Genomic DNA, 22,478 nt, shown 5'->3' with positions numbered 1-22,478 from the left:
TATGTGCATAGAGGCTAATCCAGATTGTCAACTTTACTGAGTAAAAGCAAGAAGAAAAGCAACTGATCCACTGAGGCTTTGTGGCACCCCCTGCTGGTGGAGTCTTTGTGGCGCCCCATGCTGGTGGAGTCTTTGTGGCGCCCCCTATTGGTGGTGTAATGCACTTTTCTGCGCTAGGCAGGAGTCTTGCTTGCTCTGGACATGGGAACCTAAGCAGAAACAACAACCAATGTCTGCCGTAGTCCAGCTGCAGCCCCAGGAAATTGAGCACAGTTCTTTTCCTCTGGTACTTCCTCAATAGAAGAATGTACTGGGGTAGGCCCTGGCTAGGGGGACAGGATGGAGACACGTGGACCCATCAGCACCATGGAGACAAAATAGGTCCCCACACAGCTAGGAGAACTTGATTCTAGCCAACCAACAGACATATAAGCAGGAAAGGAATGTCAACCTCTAGAAGACACCAGGTTTGGGGCTGCGTGTTATACAGGATTTTAACTCCCTTGTTGATCTGGGAGTCGCTCATTTGGTAACCAGGACAGAGAGTCTTGTTCACGGTGAGACCACAAACACTTCTGCCATCAAAAGGCTATGCTTAGCACCATGTTGGCGTGGATGCTTCTAGAGAGCAGCACCTTGTCTGTTCAATGACTAAAGAGCCAGCCCTTTGAGATCACCACCTGCTGACCTGACTGCTTCATGAAATGTCTCCTGGAGATCCAAAGTGCAGGACAGACCTGTGATCTCCTGGTCCCAGGGCCGGCTAAAGCCAGGGGAAACTCACCGCAGGCTTACTAACACCTGTGCTTTACCTGTGCACCTTTTCAGCCTGTTGCTCTGTCCTCCCTCTCCCACCAGGCAGAGGCAGACAGATTCCCTGGAGGATGCGGTTCTGGTGCAAGTTTGGTTTTATCACTCAGATCTGACCAGAACAAACAGCGTGCACTCCTCTATGCCACACGGATGGACGCACAAGTGTTTGCAAGCTCAAGCACAGGTAGACGTCCTCATCCAGTCAACGCTGCAGTCAAACCAGAGCCTCACCTCTCCCACCTCCCTGTGAGGAACGAGACCTCAGAGACAGTGGCTCAAGTCAGCCCGCGAACCCAGGCGCGGTCATGATCCTGAGGCCACAGGAAGAACACAGCTCTGCGAGGGCCCAGTGCTGACACCCCACCCCCACCCCCCACCCCAGCACACGTAGCCCAGAGTGCTGGTGCATTAGAACAGCCCACAGCACCACTCTGGGATGTGCTTGACTGATCTGGACAGTGACCTCTCTCCTTATAGGTTAGATGCCGTAGCAGGCACTGCACTGTTGCCAAGGGTATAGGCACGGTGTGATGGTTTGTATATGCTTGGCCCAGCGAGTGGCTCTAATAAGAGGCGTGGCCTTGTTGGAACAGGTGTGTCACTGTGGGTGTGGCTTTAAGACCCTCACCCTAGCTGCCTGCAAGCCAGTATTCTGCTAGCAGCCTTCAGATGAAGATGTAGAACTCTCAGCTCCTCTGGCACCGTGCCTGCCTGGATGCTGCCATGCTCCCGCCTTGATGATAATGGACTGAACCTCTGAACCTGTAAGCCAGTCCCAATTAAATGTCATCCTTATAAGAGTTGCCTTGGTCATGGCGTCTGTTCACAGCAGTAAAACCCTAACTAAGACAGACTGCCATCACAGCCCTGAGGCAGGCCGAGCCAGCTAGCCTGCAAGTCTTCTGAAGCTCTGACATCTTACTTCTTGGGCCGGGAAGTGTTTTCTGATTGTGTCCTTTCTTTCTCGGATGAGTGCGAGCTAGTCTAGAGGGAGGGGCAGACTGCCCTGAGGGGAGCCTGGGTTTCTTGATGCCACATCTCAGCATGGTAACACCTGACTTCCAATACTCCAATGGAGAAGTGTCTGAGAGCTACCCCACCCCCTGTGACCCAAATCGCATGGGCACTGCATACAACTTATGAAGATATGAGTTCAAAGCACAGTCTGAAGGCTCTACAGGTTGTAATCCCATCTAAACCCAAATCTGCAGGTGACAGAAAGGGTGGATCGGTTGAGCACAGACCCTTCCCTCTGGCAACGGAAACACAGTCCCACGGCCACAAGAAAGTGACCCACATACTGAAATTTTCTCTTTTTTCTCTTTTAACCTTGTGACGGTGAGGGTGAAACCCACAGCCTTGAACACACTAGGTAAGTGCTCTACCGCTGAGCCCCAGCTGAGCTGGTGAGTGAGGTTCCAATGGTAGGTATGGCTGAGAGCTGAACGTGTATCTTAAGCCTATTTGGTCAAACCAAAGCAGACTTCAGTAGATGAACACACGCAATTAACCCGACCGCACACCTTCACCAGGCACTGCACAGGCTCTGCGGTTAGCACTGAGAGATACAGGCAGCGTCTGTGATTGTAGATTGTGCCAGCCTGTGTGCATCCAGCCCTGCCCCTGATGGGCACAGCCCTCCCCACCATACCTTGCCCTTTGGCCTTCTGGATTGGGAAGAAGAGGAGGAGGAGAAAGAGGAAGAGGACAAGGAAGAGGAAGAGGAGCAGGAGGAGGAAGAAGAGGAGGAGGAGGAGGAGGAGGAGGAGGAGGAGGAGGGAGGAGGAGGAGGAGGAGGAGGAGGAGGAGGAGGAGCAGGAGGAGGAGGAGGAGGAGAAGAACTTATTACCTGTAAAACTGGAGCTGTCTTTTGGGACTCCCATACCGAGTACTTCGGATAGCAATGGAGGAAAGAGGGGGAGAAAGAAGAGGAGAGAAGACAGTATGCAACCGGCATCAGCCACAGGCAGGAGCAAGCTCAGAATTCATCACCGATATCCCGCAGCCCCCACCCACCACGCATCTCCATCCCGGGCTCCTGGCTAGTCGATGTACAACCAAATGTTCTGCAGCAGCGCCACCCAGTGGCCAGTGCGGCAAAGGTCTGGAGCCTGCCTGCTCTGGTCGCAGAGGCTCCTAGGCTTCTTCCCCACAGTAGACTCCGAGTGAGTTTTTTTTTAAGCCCCGCCCCCAGCTCGCGTCTGTTTTTTTTTTTTTTTTCTTTCTTTCTTTCTTTTTTTTTTTTTTTAAAATAAGCTTTAGGTCACGCTTTACAGCATGCTTGAGAACAGCCGCCAAAACACAACCTGACAGGAGGGCCTGAGACTCTGGGGCTCTTCCCAAGACAGACACCTCTTCCCCCGGTTTTCCAAAGACACTTGCAACAGCCCAGGGTCCACTCATTGTCTAGAAAGGCCCGAATTCCCAGAATGTATAGGCTGTTGGGGTCCTAGCCAGCCGTCATCTTTCAGGATGGTGATGCGGCGTCGGGCTTCCTTTGCTGGGTCTGCAGCCAGTAGCTCACCAGCGCCCTCTACAGGAGGCCTGTTGTTCAGAAAGGCTGGCTCACACAAGGCGGTCAAGATTGCCCATTAGAGTCTGGCTGTTGCTGGTCTTAGGAAAATGGGCGGGTGCCGGTCCCCAAATGCCCGTGAGCTCGAGAGCAGCCTCCCAGACGCTTCTGGGTGGGATACCAGAGACCGTTGCTCTGGGCCCTGCTGAGGGGCTCAGGTACCCCCAGATGAGATTTCCAAAGGGCCAGGGACCAGAAACAAATCTGTCTTGGCCCAGTGCCATCCGGAAAGTCTTACCCTCTTTCCAACTATAGGTTTTGAAAGCTTCCATTTTTCCTCCATGCATGTGTACCTCACAGCCCTGTAGCCCTGACTGAGACCTTAGTTGTTCCCCAGGGGAGGGTGGTTGCCTCAGGGACTCCTGCCCAGAGGAAGGAGGCCTGGGTGAATTACCTGTAGATCATCCCGGGGGAGCCTGTCTGCCGCAGGGAGAGTCGAGCTGGAGACCCCGTGGTTGATTCCGGATACATGGGGCCGGCCTCACTTATCCAGATCAGCGTGTCTTTTCACAGAGGGGAAATCCTGAGAGAAGATTCAAAGGCAAGGGGTGGTGGTTAAAAGAGAGACTGGGCAGGTTTGGACTATTTGAGCTGCCCATCCTTCCTCAGACAGGCTGACTGGCCCGTGGATGCCAATGAACTGCCGTGGAGGGTCCCATCCCTCCACTGCACACCCCAATGCCACCGCTCACACGAGGCAGAAGGGTCTGTGGACTTGTCTTCCCCTCCCAGGGATTGAACTGTATGCCTTGCTCCTAATGCCACTGCACAGCAGTTTCCTGTGTTGCCCTAATCTTTAGAGAGCTTGTTTGACGCCCTCTATGACCCCTGAGATTTCCCCTTCTTGTGCAGGGTCCTCCCCGGGAGCATGGCTGGACCCAGTGTCCTGATTCTGACCTAATGTGGCACTGGATGACATCGACTGTAATTCCTGTCCTGCCAGCTGACCTTCCCTTTCCAGCTCTGATGATTGCTGTGGGTTACTGTGTAGAAGAAATCCTGGTCGTAGAAGCTGAGGCCTCAGCCCAAAGGCCAACCAAGAAGCGATGTCTCAGATGACCCTGGGAGCTTGGAAGCTGATCCTTCACTTGTTCGGTCTTCCCGTGAAGCCCTCCTCCCCAGGCCTGGCCAGCACCTGGAGAGCAGCTCACAGGGCCCAGAGCCGTGCTTAGCCAGGGCCTTCTAAACTCCAGACCCATAGACACCCTGAGGTAACATGTTGTCTGAAGCCACTAAGTTACTGGTCATTGCTATAGCAGCAACAGGTAATGACAGCAGGGACCTCTCCCTTCCCCCTACTGATCCTTCCATTTGCCCATCAAAGTCTCCCACCACCTTTGAGCAGAGTCACCAGCCTTTCGCCTGAAGCTCCGGTCAGTGTCCTAGCTGAGCTGGATCCTCTCAGCTCTACTCTGCTGGGTCCCCTAGCAGCATGGACATCTACTTCCAAAGTCACCCTGTCAAATAGCTCCCTTCCTTCCCTGTTATTACTTCACAGGTCATGCTCTGCCTGTTGGCTCTCCTCGGACCACACTACCTTCTCCTTCTCTTACCAGGCCACATTCATGCCCCCCATAGCTTCCAGGGCTTTAACAACGCCAACCCCTTCCACCCAGCAGACCCCTTCAGGTCCCCAGGCAGTGCCAGACCCATCTGCATATGGGTCTGGCTGTTCCAGATTCTCTGTGTTGAAGTTCCAGAAAGCCTTGTTAACTGCCCTGTTCCTGTTCTCCCAAGGGCCCAGATGAAGGTCCCTGGTTCAAATTCACAGAGACCTACTTTCATGGGCAAAGGGATTAGCAGTGAAACCCTGAAATTGGAGGGTGACATTTAGCTAGAGAGCCAATGTTTCCTTTTTCTTAGAATCAAAACCTCCTTTGAACACTGTTTGACCCTGGCCAACACTGCTTGGTGAAGGTCCTGATGACGTCTCCTCTGGGTTACGGGAGTAAGCATCTGCATGGGTGCCTGTTGGAAATAGGACTAGTGCGGGGCCATTGCGAGTGGCGAGGTTGATGAAGGATGCTGGGGATTTGACCTCAACGCTGAAGTATCCGGTGCACGGCTCATACTGCGGTCTCTCGGCTTGTTATGCAAAAGCTCCTGAGCTGTGATAATGTGACCCTGACCGTCTCCCTGAAGCCCCTCAGTGTCCACTTTCCCCACCAATCGCCACCCTCATGTGCGTGTGTGGTGTGTGTGTGTGTGTGTGTGGTGTGTGTGTGGTGTGTACATGCACAAGTGTGCATGTGTGTGTGCGCGTGCGTGCACAAGTGTGCATGTGTGTGTGTGCCTGTGTGTGTGTGTGTGTACATGCACAGGTGTTTGTGTACATGCACAGGTGTTTGTGTGCATGCACAAGTGTATGCACACCTGGAGGCCAGAGATGTCCTCTGCAATCAGACTGTCATATTCTTTTGAGATGGTGGCTGTCACTGAGCTTACCAATTGGACCAGACTGGTTGATTAGTGAGCCCCAGGACTCTCTCTGGTTCTCTGGGACTGAAACTATAGGAACGCACTACTGTTCCTAGCTTCTCTTTAACTCTTTTTAAAGAAAGGGTCTCATGTTGTCACCCTGGCTGACACTGGTCTTGAACTCACAGAGACCCACCTGCCTGTGCCTCCCAACTGCTGCGATCAAACACGTGCACCGCCACGCGTGGTCTTGCACCCAGCCCTTTCTGTGCCTCCTGGGATCAAATTTTCGTCCTAATGCTTGGGTGGTAGGCACTTTATCAAATGAGCCGTCTCCCTAGACCTCATCTTTGTCTTTGACAATGTGAGTCCTTCAGGCCACTGATGCTCTGAGGCGCCAGCCACTGCCTGGTTCTATGCCAGAATCTGCTCACAGGTCCTGGACCCCACAGACACTGCATTTCTGGGTCTCCAGCTGCCAGGGATTTGACTTGTACAGTGAGTGCTTCTCCTTGGAGGGTGGCTGGTCACCTGGCACTGGGGACTGCAGGGCCTCAAGGGCAGTATCTCTTTTAAACTCATCACTTCACACATGCACACAAACTCTCTCTCTGGTGACTCAGGAGCATGGAATACCACCCTCTCCCTGACGTCACTTTCCTGGACACCATGAGTTCCCTCGTGAAGAAAAGACTGGTGTAGCCTTACTGCAGGCATGCTCTAGAGGCTGCCTGTGTGAACTGTACAGGTGTCACTCTGAAGCACAGTGTCTGGCTGAGGAAGGGACACAGAGGGGACACAGAGGCCAAGGTGCTAAGTGCTGCTAAGGACCAGGAACAGGCCTGCTGGGAGCACAGTGGTCACCAAGGGCCACCCAAGAGGGACGTATAAATAAAAGTGCCAGTCCACAGGCTATGGGGGAGGATGGGAGACAGGGGTCTTCGTGCAGGCTTGCAGAGAGGACTTAGCTCCTTCCACACACCGTTCTAGCTTTTGCTAAGACCACCAGCAGTAGAGCTATGGCCCTCAGGGACGACCAGTGTACAGAATTATAGAATGACAAGCTGTTTTCCTTGAAAGGGGTTCGAGGGACGGGGTGAATGGGAGTCTCTGATTCTCAGATGTGGGCATGGCCAAGAACTGGCATTTCCAATATTCTAGGGTATCACTAGGTATCACTAGGGATCTCAGTTTGCGAAGCCACTGGGCAGGAGGTTAGTTCCCGATCCCCGGATGGATGTCCAGCCTGCTGACAATTGTTGTCAATAAAGTTTTATTGAGTCATTTCCTGTTCATTTGCTGAGGGATGGGGCTGCTTTGCTATGGGGGTTGAAGAGTAGCCATAGAGACCAGGAGAGGCTAGAACAGTCTCTGACTTTCTACACCTGTACTCAAGGGGACAGGGCTCTGGCTCCTTTCCAGCCGTCCCTCTCAGCTCTGCCCCTGTAGCTTCCTCCCCGATCACTGAGGAAACAAGTCTCCAGGAGCCAGTTCCTCCAGACCAGCACCGGCAGCCTCCACACTCAGGGCATCTGCCTTCTCTCCTGGGGCTCCTGGGAAGATTGACTCTTGAGCGACTGGCTTCAGAGTCTCACGTAGCCCAGGCTGGCTTCAGAGTCTCACGTAGCCCAGGCTGACCTTAACTTTCAGATCTTCCTGCTTCCGTCTCCCAGCGTTACGGGTGCGTACCACCATGGCGCTGGGTCAAACTCAGGCCTTGTGTATGCCGCGGGAGCTTTCTACCAACCAAGCAACATCGTAGAATCACTACTATTCTACCCACATGGGAAAGGAAGTCAAAGCAGTTTTCTCTGAGACAAGGAGAGTGCTCTGACTTCGGGAACATTTCCCGAGGAGGATCTCCTGACAGATTCCGGTTCTTGCCTCCCCGTGAAAGCCACTCTTGCTAGAGTCTGATGCTGCCTGACGTTGGGCCACGGCAACGTAGCCCTCATCTCCCTTGGACGAAGGGGGCTGCTCATAGGTTCTTCCCTGTCCTCGGTGGCTATGGTTCTTGTCTCTAGGCTGCCTGTGTGGACCCTGCCGACCTCCAACTTGGGGAGCACTCAGGCTACAGCCTTGAACTGCTCTCTGAACCCTGTTCCTATCCTGGAACCAGATGTCTCTGTCTCCAGCCTGCAGCCCGGTCTATGGTCCCCTTTAAGCACCTGCTGAGATGTCCGGGCATCTCCATGAGGAAGAGGCACGCTGTTTCAGGCACACTGTGTCAGATCCTGAGCTCTCCGGTCGTCCCAACTGTGGCCCTGTCTTTTGCAAGGCCAGAGGACCGACTGAGTCTCTCAGGTGCTTCCTTCAAATTCCTGGGAGTCTTTTGATTCTTTCCATCTCAGCCCCGCCCACTGTTGGGTGCCTCTCTCTTCCACAGGCTTGATTCACAACAGCTTCCTAACGGTCACCAGAGACCATCTCTATCTCATCAGCAGCCTCTTCCATGGGGAGCTGGGGGGCTTCTCCTGGACCCTGGCTCTGGTCTGCCACTTCTGTGCTCACATCTCTCCCTTGGCTTCCATTCTATCCACAGCAAGAGCCAGATAGCAGCTGACATCTCCGAGCTGCCTGTCTGTGACCCTCTAACCTCACCCTGCAGGTGGCCCCTATTTTGCACGGCAACTCAGGCTTTCCCCACCCACATGTCCCTGACCTTTGACCCCAAAGGTCTACTGAGTACCCTGCTTTACCTCTATGCCAGGGTCACCCTGGCTGTCCCTGTACACCTCGTCCTAAACTGCCAACCTTCTCCTCATGTTCTCTTGTCACTCGGTCACCTCCTGTGTGACTTTCCCCCCTAGAATCTATCACTACTGACACACCTAAGGGTCATCTCTTTTTTTTTTTTTCTCTTTCCACAAGAACTCTGCTGGTTCTGGGAAGGCCAGGTTCTGGGTATCCTGTATTCCTGCAGTGCCTGGTGCTTCAGAGACAATTGCTATTGGATGAGTGAGAGTGTAACTCAGCCTGCCGGGAAGAGTGGGAGAGCTGGGCAGCCCGTGTCACTGAAGGTGACCGTGGCTTGTGACCTTGGCAAAGGCTGGGACTCCACTTGACGATCAGTTGTGGGCTTCTCTGGTGTGCAATGTCTGCTTTGTCCAGCAGGGGCGCTCATGGCACCTGAGGGTGTGGAAAGGATGTAGCCCAATCCTGGGGACACTTAGAAGTGTTGGTTGGGGATCAAGATCCTCCAATCCAGTTGGCCCCGACTCTGGACCCACGACCACATCAGGATAGGCCACTAGGCAGTTGCTCTGGTCTTTAGAGTGCGAGAGATTTTGCCTTTTATAAACTCCTGTGCAGGGGTTGGGGATTTAGCTTAGTAGTAGAGCACTTGCCTAGCATGCGCAAGGCCCTGGGTTCGGTCCCCAGTTCCGAAAAAAAGAAGAAAAAAAAAACTCCTGTGCATCTGCAGTCAAGCCCACCACCTCTGTCACTTCTCTGGGAAAGAAGGGGGCTTGGTGGGGTTTCCACAGCCCCTGCTTTTCGTTCAGGTTGGAAGAATTGCAGGCAGAGCCCACACATCGGCTCTGCAGCTTTCGCTGTCCAATCAGGAGCAATAGCACCTGCCGAGCGGCCAATCCCGATGCGGACAACATCTAAGGAGGCCGTGGAAGAGCAGGCTGGTGCTCGGAAGGAGGCAGACCGAGATGAGTGGCCCTCAAGAACCTTACGGCCTTCTCCAGGCAAAGCTGGGCTAGATACCCCAGGTCCCCGACGCCCTCTGCAGTTTGGAGGACAGATGGGAGCTAGGTCGGGTGCACCATGACCCTCCTCCCCGCAAGCTAAGGACGGGCAGAAGCTTCTGAGAGCCGGTCCTGAGAGGGCTAGGAAGGGATCTGGGTTTACAGTCGGGTTGAAGGTCAAAGTCTGGGTCCTGTGGGTTTATGCTTAACTGCTCTCTCTCTGTTCCCCACATGTGTGTGACCTGGAGTGACTTTTTGATTTATATTTGAGGAATCTGGAGCTGGGAGCTTTACCAAGGCCTAGTCCAAATGTCCTTACAGAAGCAAAGAGATGTGTGCTGATGGCAGGTGACAGAGAGGGACCATTCGAACGCCCTGCCTTTTTGCTCCCCAGGTTACGTCGATAACTTTCAAACTTCAGAAAGGCTGAAAAATCAGAACAGCAACCAACAGCAAAGTCTTCATCCTGGGCTTACGCTGCCTGGCTTGTGTGCACTCACTCCTTCCTTCCAGTACCCTCCTCTCCGTGTGACCTACCGCACACAGGGATGCACACACAGCAGAGCTTTCAAGGCTATCTGAAGAAGCGCAGGCCTGAGCGTCACCCACAGGTGCCTCATCTCCCATTATCCCGGTTTCACCCAACCACAGACTCGAGACGAAGCTAAGAGAACAAATCCACTCCCTATGCAGCCTCTGTCCAATTCCAGTTTCCCCCAAGTTCCTGTTTAGATTTTTGAAAAAATCCAGGACCCAGTAAAGAATCTTATATGGCATTCATTAGCTATTTCTCTCTGGTTTCTTCCAATCTAGAAACACCTCATCTGAGTTTCCGTGTGTGTGTGTGTGTGTGTGTGTGTGTGTGTGTGTGTACTCATGTGCACATGTGTATGGGTGCCTGTATCCATTTGTGTGAGTGTCGAGGAGGTCAACACCAGGTGTGTTCCTCCATTCGTGAGTGTGTGTGCGTGTGCATGCATGTGCATGCGTGTGTTGCTGGGATGGAATCTAGGCCCATGTGCATGCTTTGCACATGCTCCACCACTGAGCTACACTCTTGGCCTAACCCCGGGCAGTTTTCTCTCTTTCCAGGGTTCTTGCTGGCCATCCTCCCCCTTTCCCCAGTTCTGTGGTTTGTCCAACACGGCTTAACTACTTTTCCTGTTTCTCACACATTCCATCAGGAAGCAGTTATTCTGCCCACCGTGGGCGAGACTAGCCCTAGGCAGCATCTATTGGGGCTCATTTCCCCTCCATCACAATCAGGAACTGTGGGAGAATCGCTTGAGGACCTGGGTCCTCTGAAACTTCTTAGGACAGAGTTTTCTGAGCCACCGTTTTCTAGAAAGGCCAAATATGTTACCATCTGTATTCTGCATGCAGGACTGGAAGCTGTATTCAGATGGGGGATAACGTGAAAACGGACGCCTGGGCCTCGAGGCTAGCAGGACCTCAGTGGTCTGACTAAAGGTCCATAGTTCAATACTCTGGGTCCTGGGGCAAGCATGGGATTGGCTGGGAGACTTGGGTTTGAAAGTTTTCTAGGGAAGCTGGATCTGCAACATGACCTTAGGTAAAGACACACACAGACACAGACACACAGACACAGGCACAGATACACACAGAGACACAGATACACACAGATATATGCAGACACAGACATAAAGAGACATAGACACATAGATATACACAGACACAGATACACACAGACACACAGAGACATAGACACAGATACACACACAGACACAAACACATACAGACACAGATATACACAGACACAGACACATACAGACACAGATATACACAGACACAGACACACACAGACACAAAAACACATAGATACACACAGAGACACACACAGATATAGATACACACAGACACACAGATACACAAACAGACACAGATATACACACAAACACAGATACACACAGACACAGATATACACACACATACAAAGACACATTCACACAAACACACACATACACACACAAAACACACACATACACACACACACACACACGCACACACACACACGTCCTGGGTCACCGTATTCAAAGGGAGGGAGCTTGTTGGTTCTGTGCCTCAGTGGTTTGCACACAGAATGGGGGCCTGGGCTCTATGACCTTAAACTCTCTATTAAAGCTTATGATAAATGATGGTATTATTTGGGGGTTAGTGTACCCCAGGATGTGAAAAGAAAGAGCTGTTGAAAGACCCTGTTTTGAACCCTTGACCTTAGGGAGATTAGAGATGGGATCCACGGCCACTGAGAGCCGCCCAGGGCTCCACATGAGAAGGTGGTAGAGAGTGAATGGGCAGCTAAGGCAGGAAGCCACAGGAGAGGCCATATCCGCTCATGTCTGTGTCTGGGAGTTGAGGTCAGAGGTGCACAGGAATCGCAGGTGCTTTCCTGCTTGGCTGGAGACACCAGTTGGGTTACCCAGGTGTCCTGGCTGGCTGGGCTGGCACCCGTGGAAGAAGGGGCAAGGTTGAGTGATTGATCCAAATCCCTCCTGTCTCTCGGTGTCCCTCTCCTCTGAGTGACTTGGCTGTCAGCGGCAGGTGTCTTTACCAGTCCTCTAGTGCCGCCACGTGGCTTGCTTCCAGCCACGGCCAAAGGAGGCTTATCTTTTGCCGTGGGGTATTGCCTGGGATACATGTGCCCGAGACATCTTGCTACACGTGTACCGGCACTGGCCTCAAGTGGGTCGCACCCTTCCTCCAAAGGCATATTGGACACACACTCCATGGCCTGCCGCCAGGATCCCTCCAGCAGGAGCATGGGTAGAACCCTCAGCCTCGCGGTCAGCGGAATGGGAAGATAAATGAACCATGGTACCCTGGGGAGGCTCGTGTGTTGTGAGGGTCACAGGGCATGGCTATGCCTGGTGTCCTTAAAGAGCTGCCAGCCACAGCTCCTTCCTGGTCACAGGGCTTACGCGGCCACTGAGCGTGCTCACATCTTGTGTGCCCGCCCGCAGCCTGGCTATGGTCCCCAGCTTTCCTCATTGCCAATTGTTCTTGTCTGAAGATTGTTCATTTTCGCTTTCTCAGAAAGAGGCGAGCTTTCTCTTTGTGTCCTTGGCTGTCTTGGGACTCACTAAGACTAGGCTGACCTTGAACTCACAAGGGCTCATCTGCTCTCGCCTCCTAAGTGCTGGGATTAAAAGGCATGCACCGCCACATCCAGCTGAGGCTAGTCTTTTTGTAATCACAACTAGCCATGCTCAGAGAGGCCATGCTGCTCTTGATGGAGTCTTGGGTCCTCTGTGGCATCATCTAGATTCTCAATTTTTCCGAGAATTCAAAGCACCCTGAAGCCCTTTGGAATATTGTCACTTATGTGCTATCTACTGTCACCTGGCAAAGACCCGCAGCTTGAAAGAACCAAGCTGTGGTACCTGGGCCACATGGGGAAGAGACTTGAAGGTATGGGTACCAGGCGAGAACACGGGAGACCGCCTTGAAAGCGATCTCCGAAAAGACATCAAAAGCTGCTACTGCAATGGCAACACCTCCACATTGACCTCTGTGCTCGTATCCCCTGAGGGCAGGAGAGTGCCCACTCCATCAAAGCAGGCACCTGTGTGTAGCCTAGAGACCGAACAGCCCTGTGTGTATGGTGGTACTCAATGCACATCGTCTGAAGGGACCGAAGGGAGAAGGCTGTGCCAGCTGTGTGTGCCGCAGTCCGGGGCCTTTCAGAAAGCCTAGCCTGAAGTAAGGCCTCGGGTTTCTGGTCACTAAGCTGATGGGATTTTGCTCATCCTGACTCTGATGTTGGGAATCTCATCAGGGCACTAACACGCCTCCTGGGACAGTTGCCTAGCCAACCTGGCAAGGCCAAGGCCTCCCTCTAGGTTGGGTGCTGACGAGGCGTCTCATGAAAGACAGGAAGAGGTGTAACTGCTGGAAACCACACACCACGCTTGAGTGACACACCCTTCCTCTCTGCCGAGGAAGGGGCCCTGAGAGGAGCCCACTCCTCTCCTGTGAGCCAGAGGGAGCACTCTCCCCAAGGCTGGGTTCACTTGGATGTCAGTTATGATTGTGGGGAACAGGCAGAGGGCCTGGACGCTTGTAGGACCCAGGTTGGGATCTGGTGTCAGCACAGCCCAGCTCCCCACGGGCACCATCTGGAACCTGTTCAGACGCGCGCGCACGCACACACACACACACACACACACACACACACACACACACACACGGAGGGAGGAGGGCAGGGTCTTGGCCAGGACCTCATGTGTTGGTAGCCTAGGCCGATATCAACAGGGTGTCCCCCTCAATCTCTCTCCATCTTACTTTTTGAGACAGGGTCTCTCTCAACCTGGAGCTCACTGCTCTATCTAGATTGGTGGACCAGCAGGCCCCAGGAGTCCTTCTGTCCTGTGCTGGGGCTACAAGCACAGACGGTCATGCTCAGCTTCTGACATTGGCGCCGGGGATCTGTAGTCAGATCCTCAAGTTTACATGGTAGCCCTTCACCCCCCGAGCCATCTCCCATCACTAAGATACCTCAGAACTCCTGAGGCCTTGGAGGAGCAGGCGGAAGGAGGAGGGAGGATGAGAGGAGGGTAGAACAACTGGACAATCTGACACAAAACAGCATGGCTGTCACGTACTTCAGACCACAGCCGTCCCTGAGCACAGAGACAAAGTGGAGATCACCGAGTGGAGTATTAGAGGACCCAGACAGAGCCTCGCTGTCCTTTAGGAGATCCTGGTCTAAAGACTTCAGCTTAACCTTCTCAATGCTACATTTAAACCCCATTCTCACCACACAGGAAACAAACCAGCCTCAAGAAGACAATTCACCGTTAAGCAACTGTCACATTTTTTTAAAAAAAAGATTACAGCTAACACAAGCGTTACAATGTTCGCACTCCTTTTCCTGTATGGCAGACACGTGAAATTCCCACTGGAGGTTCAACACAATGCTACAATGTTCACATTCCCTTTCCGGTGGGACAGATACCTGACAATTCACAGCTGTATCATGGCATGCGCCCACAGACTGAGCTTCCCTGTGCCCAGGGACAGCTTATGTTTGCTGGGTCAGCAGCTGGGGGCCCTGAGTCACCCCGGACTATCACTCTTAAAAGGATATTTAGATCCTGGGCTTGGGTTGGGCTCAGTATTCTCAGCCTGGAAGAAAGCACCCTGTGGCTATAGCATCACCTGTGTCTGGTGAGTCTGGGAGGATTCCGCCTGTCCCCACCCATCGTCTCAGCATCTTTCTCAGAACTCAGGGCAAGGCCCACGTAGAGTCTGGGTTGTGGATTAAGGTGCAGGGACTGGGTTGTGGAGAGCAGGCTTGCTTCCTGACCATAACCTCCCAACCCCCCACCATTACCCCATCCCTGTTCCATCACACCTCTCGACAACTACAGTAGGTGCTATGTAGTACTCAAGGGAGGAGACCCTAGTGTTGTTGTAAAAATATAAAAATAAAAAAGAGTAGTAGTCTTTTACCCTGCTAGGTCCGCACCATGGTGCCCCAAGATATCTGCTAGATATCTTGGCGGAAACACATCCCAACTCCACGGCGACCCAGACCAGTCACCCCACACTCCATCACATTACTTAAATCTACACATTAAAGAACACACAACACAATAATCTTAGATCCAATTGGTAAGATATAATTGCCCACTTAACCATACAAAACCCGGTACTATCCATCCCTTGAGAACATTAATGACAACCTGTAAATACACAGAGCAGAATCTTAACATCAAGTGCCATCTTGTCCTGCCACGGCTTCCCAGCCCCTCTCTCCTGTCTGATGGCTCAGACCAAGCCTCAGGATCCTGGCCCAGTGCTCTTGGCCGTGAAGGCAACACTCTGCGTGCCCAGGCAGAAGTCCCTCCTCTCTCTTCCAACCTCCCTTCAATGCACAGAAGGCACCAGGATGTCTTGCAAATACTGGGAAGCCCGCAGCTGTCCTCACCCTTCCCCCACTGTGGCCACACCCTGTACCCTTACTCTGCAGGGTTGTGTGTGTGTGTGTGTGTGTGTGTGTGTGTGTGTTGGGGCCGGGTGGTAAAAATGAGAAAGCCTTGTGGGCCCCAAGGAGCTCCCTGCCAACACTGACCTTACTCCTGGCATGGTGACACCTGCCTCACATGGGGTGTAGGGTAGGGAGGAGCTTGGTAGTTTCCCACCCCGACCTTGTTTTTACTCAGCCTGCAGAAGGCCAGGGGGAGCCAGGAAGGATAGGAACACTTCCTTATATTGCTTGTCAAGGTAGAAGGCCTCACTCCTCCTAGAGACCAGGAGAGAGCAGGCAGCAGGCTTCTCCAGGAGTCACTCACTGCTCAGCAGCTGCTACTCAAACCTACTTCTGAGAAGGAACATGGGCACCCTGCAGAGCCCTTGATCTCCTCCTGGTCCCCCCTTTCACCCCAGGAATGAAAGCAGAGATCCATGGGGAGCTGTGTCAGTCAGGCTTCACCCTTGTGCCTCCAACTGTCTGAGCAGAGGCTGCGCCTTATGTCTACTTGGTTGCTGTGGGTCCTGGTAGTTGGACAGGAAGTGGCACGAGAGCACAAGGAACCTAGGGTTGTGTAAGAGCTAACCCTGAATATTCAGTAGCTCCAAGGTTTGCCCAGAGAGCCGGCACAGCCCCGTACCAGAAAGGAAAACCTGCCCTGGAAACCATATGCCCAAAGCACCCTGGGTACCTGCTGTGGACCGGGACCCGCGGAAGAGACGCGTTCCTCATGTTGGGTGGATGGCTGAGTCACTGTAGGACGAACTGCATGCCACCAAGGACCACAGGCCCAACAGGAAGTTGGTGCAGCGAGCGCCAGGGCCCCGTGTGCAGCAACTACACGCTCAGCTAACGAACCAGGGCCCCTTAGGGACACCAGGGCGTGGTCTCTGGTGGGAGGGACTAGCCACCCTGGGAGTGTGGACAAGTGTAGCTGCCTAGGGACAGGAGTTTGGGGAAGAGGGAGTCACCGTAGGGTAGAAGAGGCATCCTTTGTGCTCTTGCTTCCTGTCCACAGCACCCTCCCAGAAGGAGGGATAGACACTCTCTAATACTTGGAACTCTTTTTCAAGCTTCTAATGAGTCCTAGTAATGTTTAAAGGAGCCCCTGATTGAAGCCAACATTGTAGGAAGCCCTGTGTGGCTGTCACCTATCAGTTCTTCCCCGCAGCCCCGGGACAGGTTCTGCTAACCAACTCCTGGCTCTACAGATGATGCCCTGAGGGTCCTGGAGGCTCAGGCATGTGGCTGGGATCTGGGTGGGATCTAACCCAAGTCTGGCTGACTTCGAGCTGTGTTCTGAGGTTTCTGCCCGTCCTACAAAGGATCAGGTGACTTGGCAGGTGTAGACAAGGGTGTCCCGGGGAGACTGGGTCACAGGGAGAGCCTCGTGCTGTGGGAAGGTTTCCTGCTGCCCTGTAGTGCCTGCCACATCCTGGGAACAGTTGCTGAGTGGTGGAACACCAGCTTAGGTGTTCCTAAGGCTCCTGGCAACCGGCGGGGAGCTCAAGCTCTTTGACTGGAGGGAAAGACAGGAATTGCCCGGAACATTCAGTCTCCTACGATGCCAGCCACCTGCACTGGACTACATCTTCAGCCTCAGGCCTAACCTGTTCTTTATACTCAATTTCCGGAAGGGAGAGCATCCTCATCTTCATCACGAGTGTTAGCTAGGTTCTGCAGCCTCCTGGGGGCTTCGTGCCCTGGAGGAAAGGTGCTACCGAGGGCCCCTGGGAAGGAGAATATTTGGAGAGATGGATGGGGGAAGAAAAGGGGAAAGAGAAAAATCCTCGGAATGTTCTGTGAGAAAGCCACAATGTTGGGAACTGAACAAGCAGGAGAAGGGGGAAGAAAAAAAAATGGAGAGACACCCACCACGAGGGAGGGAGAGGGCGGAGAGAGATGGAGGAGGAAAGAAAGGCTCCTCACATCGAGCCCAGCCTGGTTTGTGTACCCTGACTCCTTGCTCTGATGTACTTTACAGAATATGAAGGCTTGCAGACACTAAACAGCACTCAAGGCCGCTCAGCAGGCCCAAGGAAAAGCAGGACAGGCCCATGTGAGGCTCCGTTTGCCCAGAGCCCTGCTTGGGCCTCTGACTTTGGACAGGCGATCCTTAATCTGTGGTGTGTGCCTATGCAGGGCTCCTCTTGATCCCAATGTGGAAGACATCTGGAAACATGGGCCTTGCCCAGGGCTATTAACAAGTCGTGGTGGCCAGTACCAGATCTGAGGCAACAGATGAAGTTGAATATCACAGGCAGACTCCCAAGCCTCACCATCTGCTCAGTTGGGTGGCCACGCCGAGGCAGCCTCGGGCCTCCACTGCCTTCAAAGGTAAATCTCAGCCAGACATGCTGGTGCATACTTTTAATCCCAGCTCTCAGGGGGAAGAGGCAGGTGGATCTCTGGGAGTTCAAGGCCAGCCTGGTCTACACAGTGAATTCCATCCACGGCTACACAGCGAGAGTCCAATTAGAATGTTGGTCTCGGTTCTGTAGCTATCTACCATATCTTGTTAATGAAGTTGCTTTGGAGCAGAGGGACATAACTCAGTTGGCAGAGTCCACACCTAGCACTCAGGAAGCCCTGGGTTGGGATCCCCATCACTGCATGAACTGGGTATGGAGATGCCCACCTTATATCCCAGCACTCTGGAAGTAGAGGCAGGAGGATCAAGAGTTCAAGGCCAGCTTGGGTTATATAGTGAGTTCCAGGCTAGCCTGGGCTACATGAGACCCTATTTCAAACAAGCCAGAGGGTTACTTCAGACCAGGAAGGCAGGTGACTGGAGGCAAAGTCAGAAGGTCACAAGCACCCAACTTAAAAAGCCGTCAGTAGTAAAATGACACCCCCAGAAAGGGGTGGGCGGAGGATACCTGCTAACCACAGATGCAGCTAAGGGACCAACACCCTCACAACATGTACAACCCTTAAGCAGGCCCGAAAACAGGCAAAGGCCTTGAAGATACTTTGCTCCAAAGATGCCCGGATGGCGACAAGGACAAGATGGTAAGCAATACCCTCACCTCAGGAAATGCAAATCAAACCACGGGGAACTACTGCCTCACGTCCACCAGGATGGCCACCGTCAGAAACCCAGAGAGTAACAGGCAAGCAAGACACAAACCCCTGTTCACTGCTGCTGAGCATAACATGTTCGGTCTCTGTAGAAAACAACCTGGAGGCCCCTCAGACAGACGGATAGACAGACACACGCACACGTATCTGCACATGACCCTGCAAGTCCACTTCCGGTATTTCTGTTCTTTGGATAAGTATCCCTCCCTGGCACAGGTGTTGGTGATACTGAGTGAAAACTGCCACATCCTACCTACTCCTGCCATTGTGCCTTAGAGCCTGCAGTGACGTCGTCCCCACCATGAGGGACTGTGTCCCCTTAGAACTGTGAGCCAAAGAAATCCCTTCTCCCTTAAATTACTCTTGTCGGGGTATTTTATACAGCAAGGAGAAGGCAACATTCGTGTAAAGCTTTGTTCACATAGAAGCAAGGTGAATAATTAGTGGGAAACCAAATGTGGTCTAACCGTAGGAAGGAATACTACTTCCTTACGAAGGGAAGAAATTAACACTTGTTACCACCCTGAGGACTTGTTACCACCCTCAGACACCAGCCACAAAAAGCTAGTGTGAGTCTATGGACAGGAAATACTTAGTGTCAGGAGTGGGGTTGTACAGGCAAACAGGAGGGTGTTTATCGGCAGGGGTTCAGAGGTGGGATAGTGGTGGTGGTTTTGCTAGTGAAAGTCCTGGCTGCCACTGAGTTGCACACTTACGATGGCAAGCTATATATATGTTTTTTTGCAATGACAAGATTGGAAGCACGCTTCATGTATGCAACAAGCATTTATAGAGTCCTACAGTCTGATGAGACCAGTCTATGACCTCCCGTATGGGAAGGTCTAGGACAGAGTCTGCCGCTGAGTCCCTGGTGTGTGTGCCTCCTGGAAAGGTCTGTTCCTGATGGAAGGGGACATTCCTGGTATGGCTAAAGTGAATGTTGGGGTGTCCCAGCAGGGGATGTTGGGGTGTGTATCCCAGCTGGGCCAAGCATGGGAGGTATCATTCAAAGGGAGAGGAGCCATATATTACAGAGGACTGTCCCTCTTTGAAATGAGTGTTCTGCTGACCTGGGAACCATCAAAACTCTTGCTAAGTGACACCATGTCACAATGCCCTCCCATCCCCCCATCCCATGTCCTAGTTTGGTTTCTGTGATAAATGCCATGGCCAAAGGCGACCTGAGGAGGAAAGGGTTTATCCAGTTACCAAGGGAAGCCAAAGGAGGCCATGGAGGGTGATGGTTATTACCTCACTTCCTCTGGCCCCCTCTGTCACCTTTCTTACATATCCTGGGCCTATCTGTCTAGGGATGGCGCTGCCTACAGGAGGCAGGCCACTCCTACATCAACTAGCCATCAAGAAGATACCCCACAGACACGACCACAGGCTGATATGCAGGCACTCTCAGGTTGTCAAGCTGACAATCAACTTTAGCCATCCCAACCTGGTTCTAGATACTTTATTTTTTAGAAGAGAAAATAGGAGAGGAACCCGGTCTGATGTACTTCACATTCCTCTGGGCCAGCATGGTGGGGGTGCGCATTTGAGAAGGTCCAGGAGAACCAGGCTCCTGTGACAGGACTAAGAGTGAGGTGCTGGGGGTCTGGCACAGAGCGTTGGGGGTGCAGTTCCCTTAGCACGGTCCCCGCACCGGTGGGTAACAGCATCTCCCGCCTGTTGTGTGTCCATTTCAAATGGGCTTCTCTGTGCCTGCGCCTGCCGGGCCCGCTCGGGTCTCTCGAGACAGATGACAAATGGGGTCCCTCTGCTGTGTGACATTCTTTCCTGCATCTGAGGACATCTGGCATGGCTCTCCCCACCCTGTTCTGGAGAGAAAGCCGTGGGCTTCTGTTCCTCCCCCACAAGCGTCTGCCATAGGCTAATCCCTTTCTTTTGGATGGAGGCTATGGAACATGCTTTGTGTGGGCTGATACACTGAACCCTTCCCAAACCTTGAAGGCAGGCCAGATGATGATGCCCGGCACCCAAGGGCACTTGCTGGTGAACACAGAGCAGGAACCCAGCCTTGAAGCTTGTGGCTCTGTTTTGGAACATAAACACCCAGGCCACCCTCCTAAAATAAGTCACCCAGCACTCAGGGCAGTGAATGGAGGTGGCCTGTGTCTTTGTGGGGTGTCCCAGGAGGGGGTGGCACACGGCTGCTGGCTGGGGGCCAGAACAACACAGCCACCTGACTTTGACATTTCCAAATGGTTGGTAGAACACCAGGGGGGGGGCATGGTATCATAACTCATGGATCGTATAAATTTCAAGTGTGTGTCTGTAAGTGAAATTTTATGACAGCCACAGTTGCTTGTCTCAGCTTGGTCTGTCATCATGAAATATTGGGGACAGGGGATAGGGAGGCTTGTACAAGGGACATTTCCATTTCATAGGTCTGGAGGCTACAGGGCTAAGATCAGGGACCAGTCAACTCTTCACAGCCCAGTGGCTTCCTGACCTCCTTTATTCTGGGCTGTCATAGGCAGAGCAAGCTCTGGTGGCCTTTGCCTCTTGTAAAGACACAGACTTCAACAAGGTGCTCAATTCCTCAGGGCCCTGTTAATACTGATCTCCTCCCTGACACATTGCCTCTTAACACTGCAGGTAGGGCTTCAATGTAGAGCTCGGAGGAATGGACACATATCAGCCCGTGTACCCGTCTCGACAGAAAGTCGGTGACTTTCAAACAGTGGCAGAGCAGTTAGATGATCCTGGGCTAACGATCTCTGTGCATCCCGAAAGCCCATCGCCAGCCCGCGTGCTGCTGTGTGCCCCACTGAATAGTCTGTTCACGGGACACACTATGAAGCTGCGGAAAGTCTGTCTGCAGACCGCTGCAAGTTAGTGGCCATCTGCAGTCACAGAGAGCAGACTGCCGATGGGCTTAAGGTGCGTCACAAACTGTTAGCTACAGAAAACAATCTGTAGATTCCTGGTCCCGAGACTAGAAAAGGGCTGTCTAGAAAGGCAGTGCCTGGGGAAATGGTTCGGTCAATAAGATACTTGCTGGGTAAACATGAGTACCTGAATTGCACTCCTGTAATGAGTGCATACCCTTACACACATAATCACAACACACACACACACACACACACACACGTACACACGCACGTACGCATGCACACAGGAGAGAGACAGAAACAGAAACAGAGAGATACACACGAAGACAAAGATAGAAAGAGAGGCAGACACAGGGAGAAAAGAGACAGACACCGTTCTGACGGTGACGACCTCCCTACATGCCTCTCGCAAAGGATCTCCTTCATCCCTCTCCAGAAGAGGAGCAGAGGAAACAAGAAAAAGCGACTGGTGCAGAGCCCCAATTCCTACTTTATGGATGTGAAATGCCCAGGATGCTATAAAATCACCACGGGCTTTAGCCATGCACAAACAGTCATCTTGTGTGTTGGCTGCTCCACTGTGCTCTGTCAGCCTACAGTGGAAAAGCAAGGCTGACAGAAGGACGCTCCTTCAGGAGGAAGCAGCACTGAAAGCCCCTGGTTCAAGATGAGAAGATGAGCGGGAACCTTCCCAATAAACACATGAAAGGGCTGTGCCTCCCCTGTAGACACCCTGACTCCTAACCACCACCCCCCAATCCCAACCCTTGTTATTCCTGGCCCCTGGCCCCACATACCTGTCCTGGTTTCTGAGATCTAGCTCCTGGCCCTGCCTGTGGTCATGGATGATGGAAGAGACACAGACACGTCTCGGCCCTGTCTCCGTGCATTCTTGGCCACCCGGTTCTGCCCCTCCTGTGCACTGGGCTGAATCTTCAGAGCTTGCTGACTTTCCAGACATTCTTGGCGCCCCACTGTGTCCTCCTCTTAGGAGGTCATAGCCTCTTCTCCCGGGGATTTGATTCACTAATCTACTTTAATATCCAGCACCGAAGGTGGAC

The 22,478-nt window shown here is 52.8% G+C and overlaps 1 protein-coding gene and 1 pseudogene across 3 annotated transcripts in view; one reads left to right on the top strand and one right to left on the bottom strand.

Moving 5' to 3' along the window:
- Positions 1-22,478, bottom strand: part of Kcnab2 (potassium voltage-gated channel subfamily A regulatory beta subunit 2) — an 88,564-nt gene that overhangs the window by 43,591 nt on the left and 22,495 nt on the right. The window contains exons 1-3 of one of the 3 annotated variants that reach the window (XM_032893759.1): positions 16,182-16,364; positions 3,780-3,908; positions 2,663-2,704 (exon numbers count right to left, since the gene is read on the bottom strand). In XM_032893759.1, the coding sequence (XP_032749650.1) occupies positions 2,663-2,704; positions 3,780-3,856 (119 nt within the window). In that variant the 5' untranslated portion in view covers positions 3,857-3,908; positions 16,182-16,364. Of the gene's footprint in view, positions 1-2,662; positions 2,705-3,779; positions 3,909-16,181; positions 16,365-22,478 lie in introns of those variants that run through there. The other 2 variants (XM_032893749.1, XM_032893768.1) reach the window with 2 other exon arrangements.
- On the top strand, positions 21,817-22,068 carry LOC116892215 (annotated as a pseudogene).

This window comes from Rattus rattus, chromosome 1, assembly GCF_011064425.1.
Source record: "Rattus rattus isolate New Zealand chromosome 1, Rrattus_CSIRO_v1, whole genome shotgun sequence".
NCBI classification, from domain to species: Eukaryota; Metazoa; Chordata; class Mammalia; order Rodentia; family Muridae; genus Rattus; species Rattus rattus.
The sequence above is the reverse complement of the archived record's forward strand: the minus strand, read 5'-3'. Positions and strand labels throughout refer to the sequence as shown.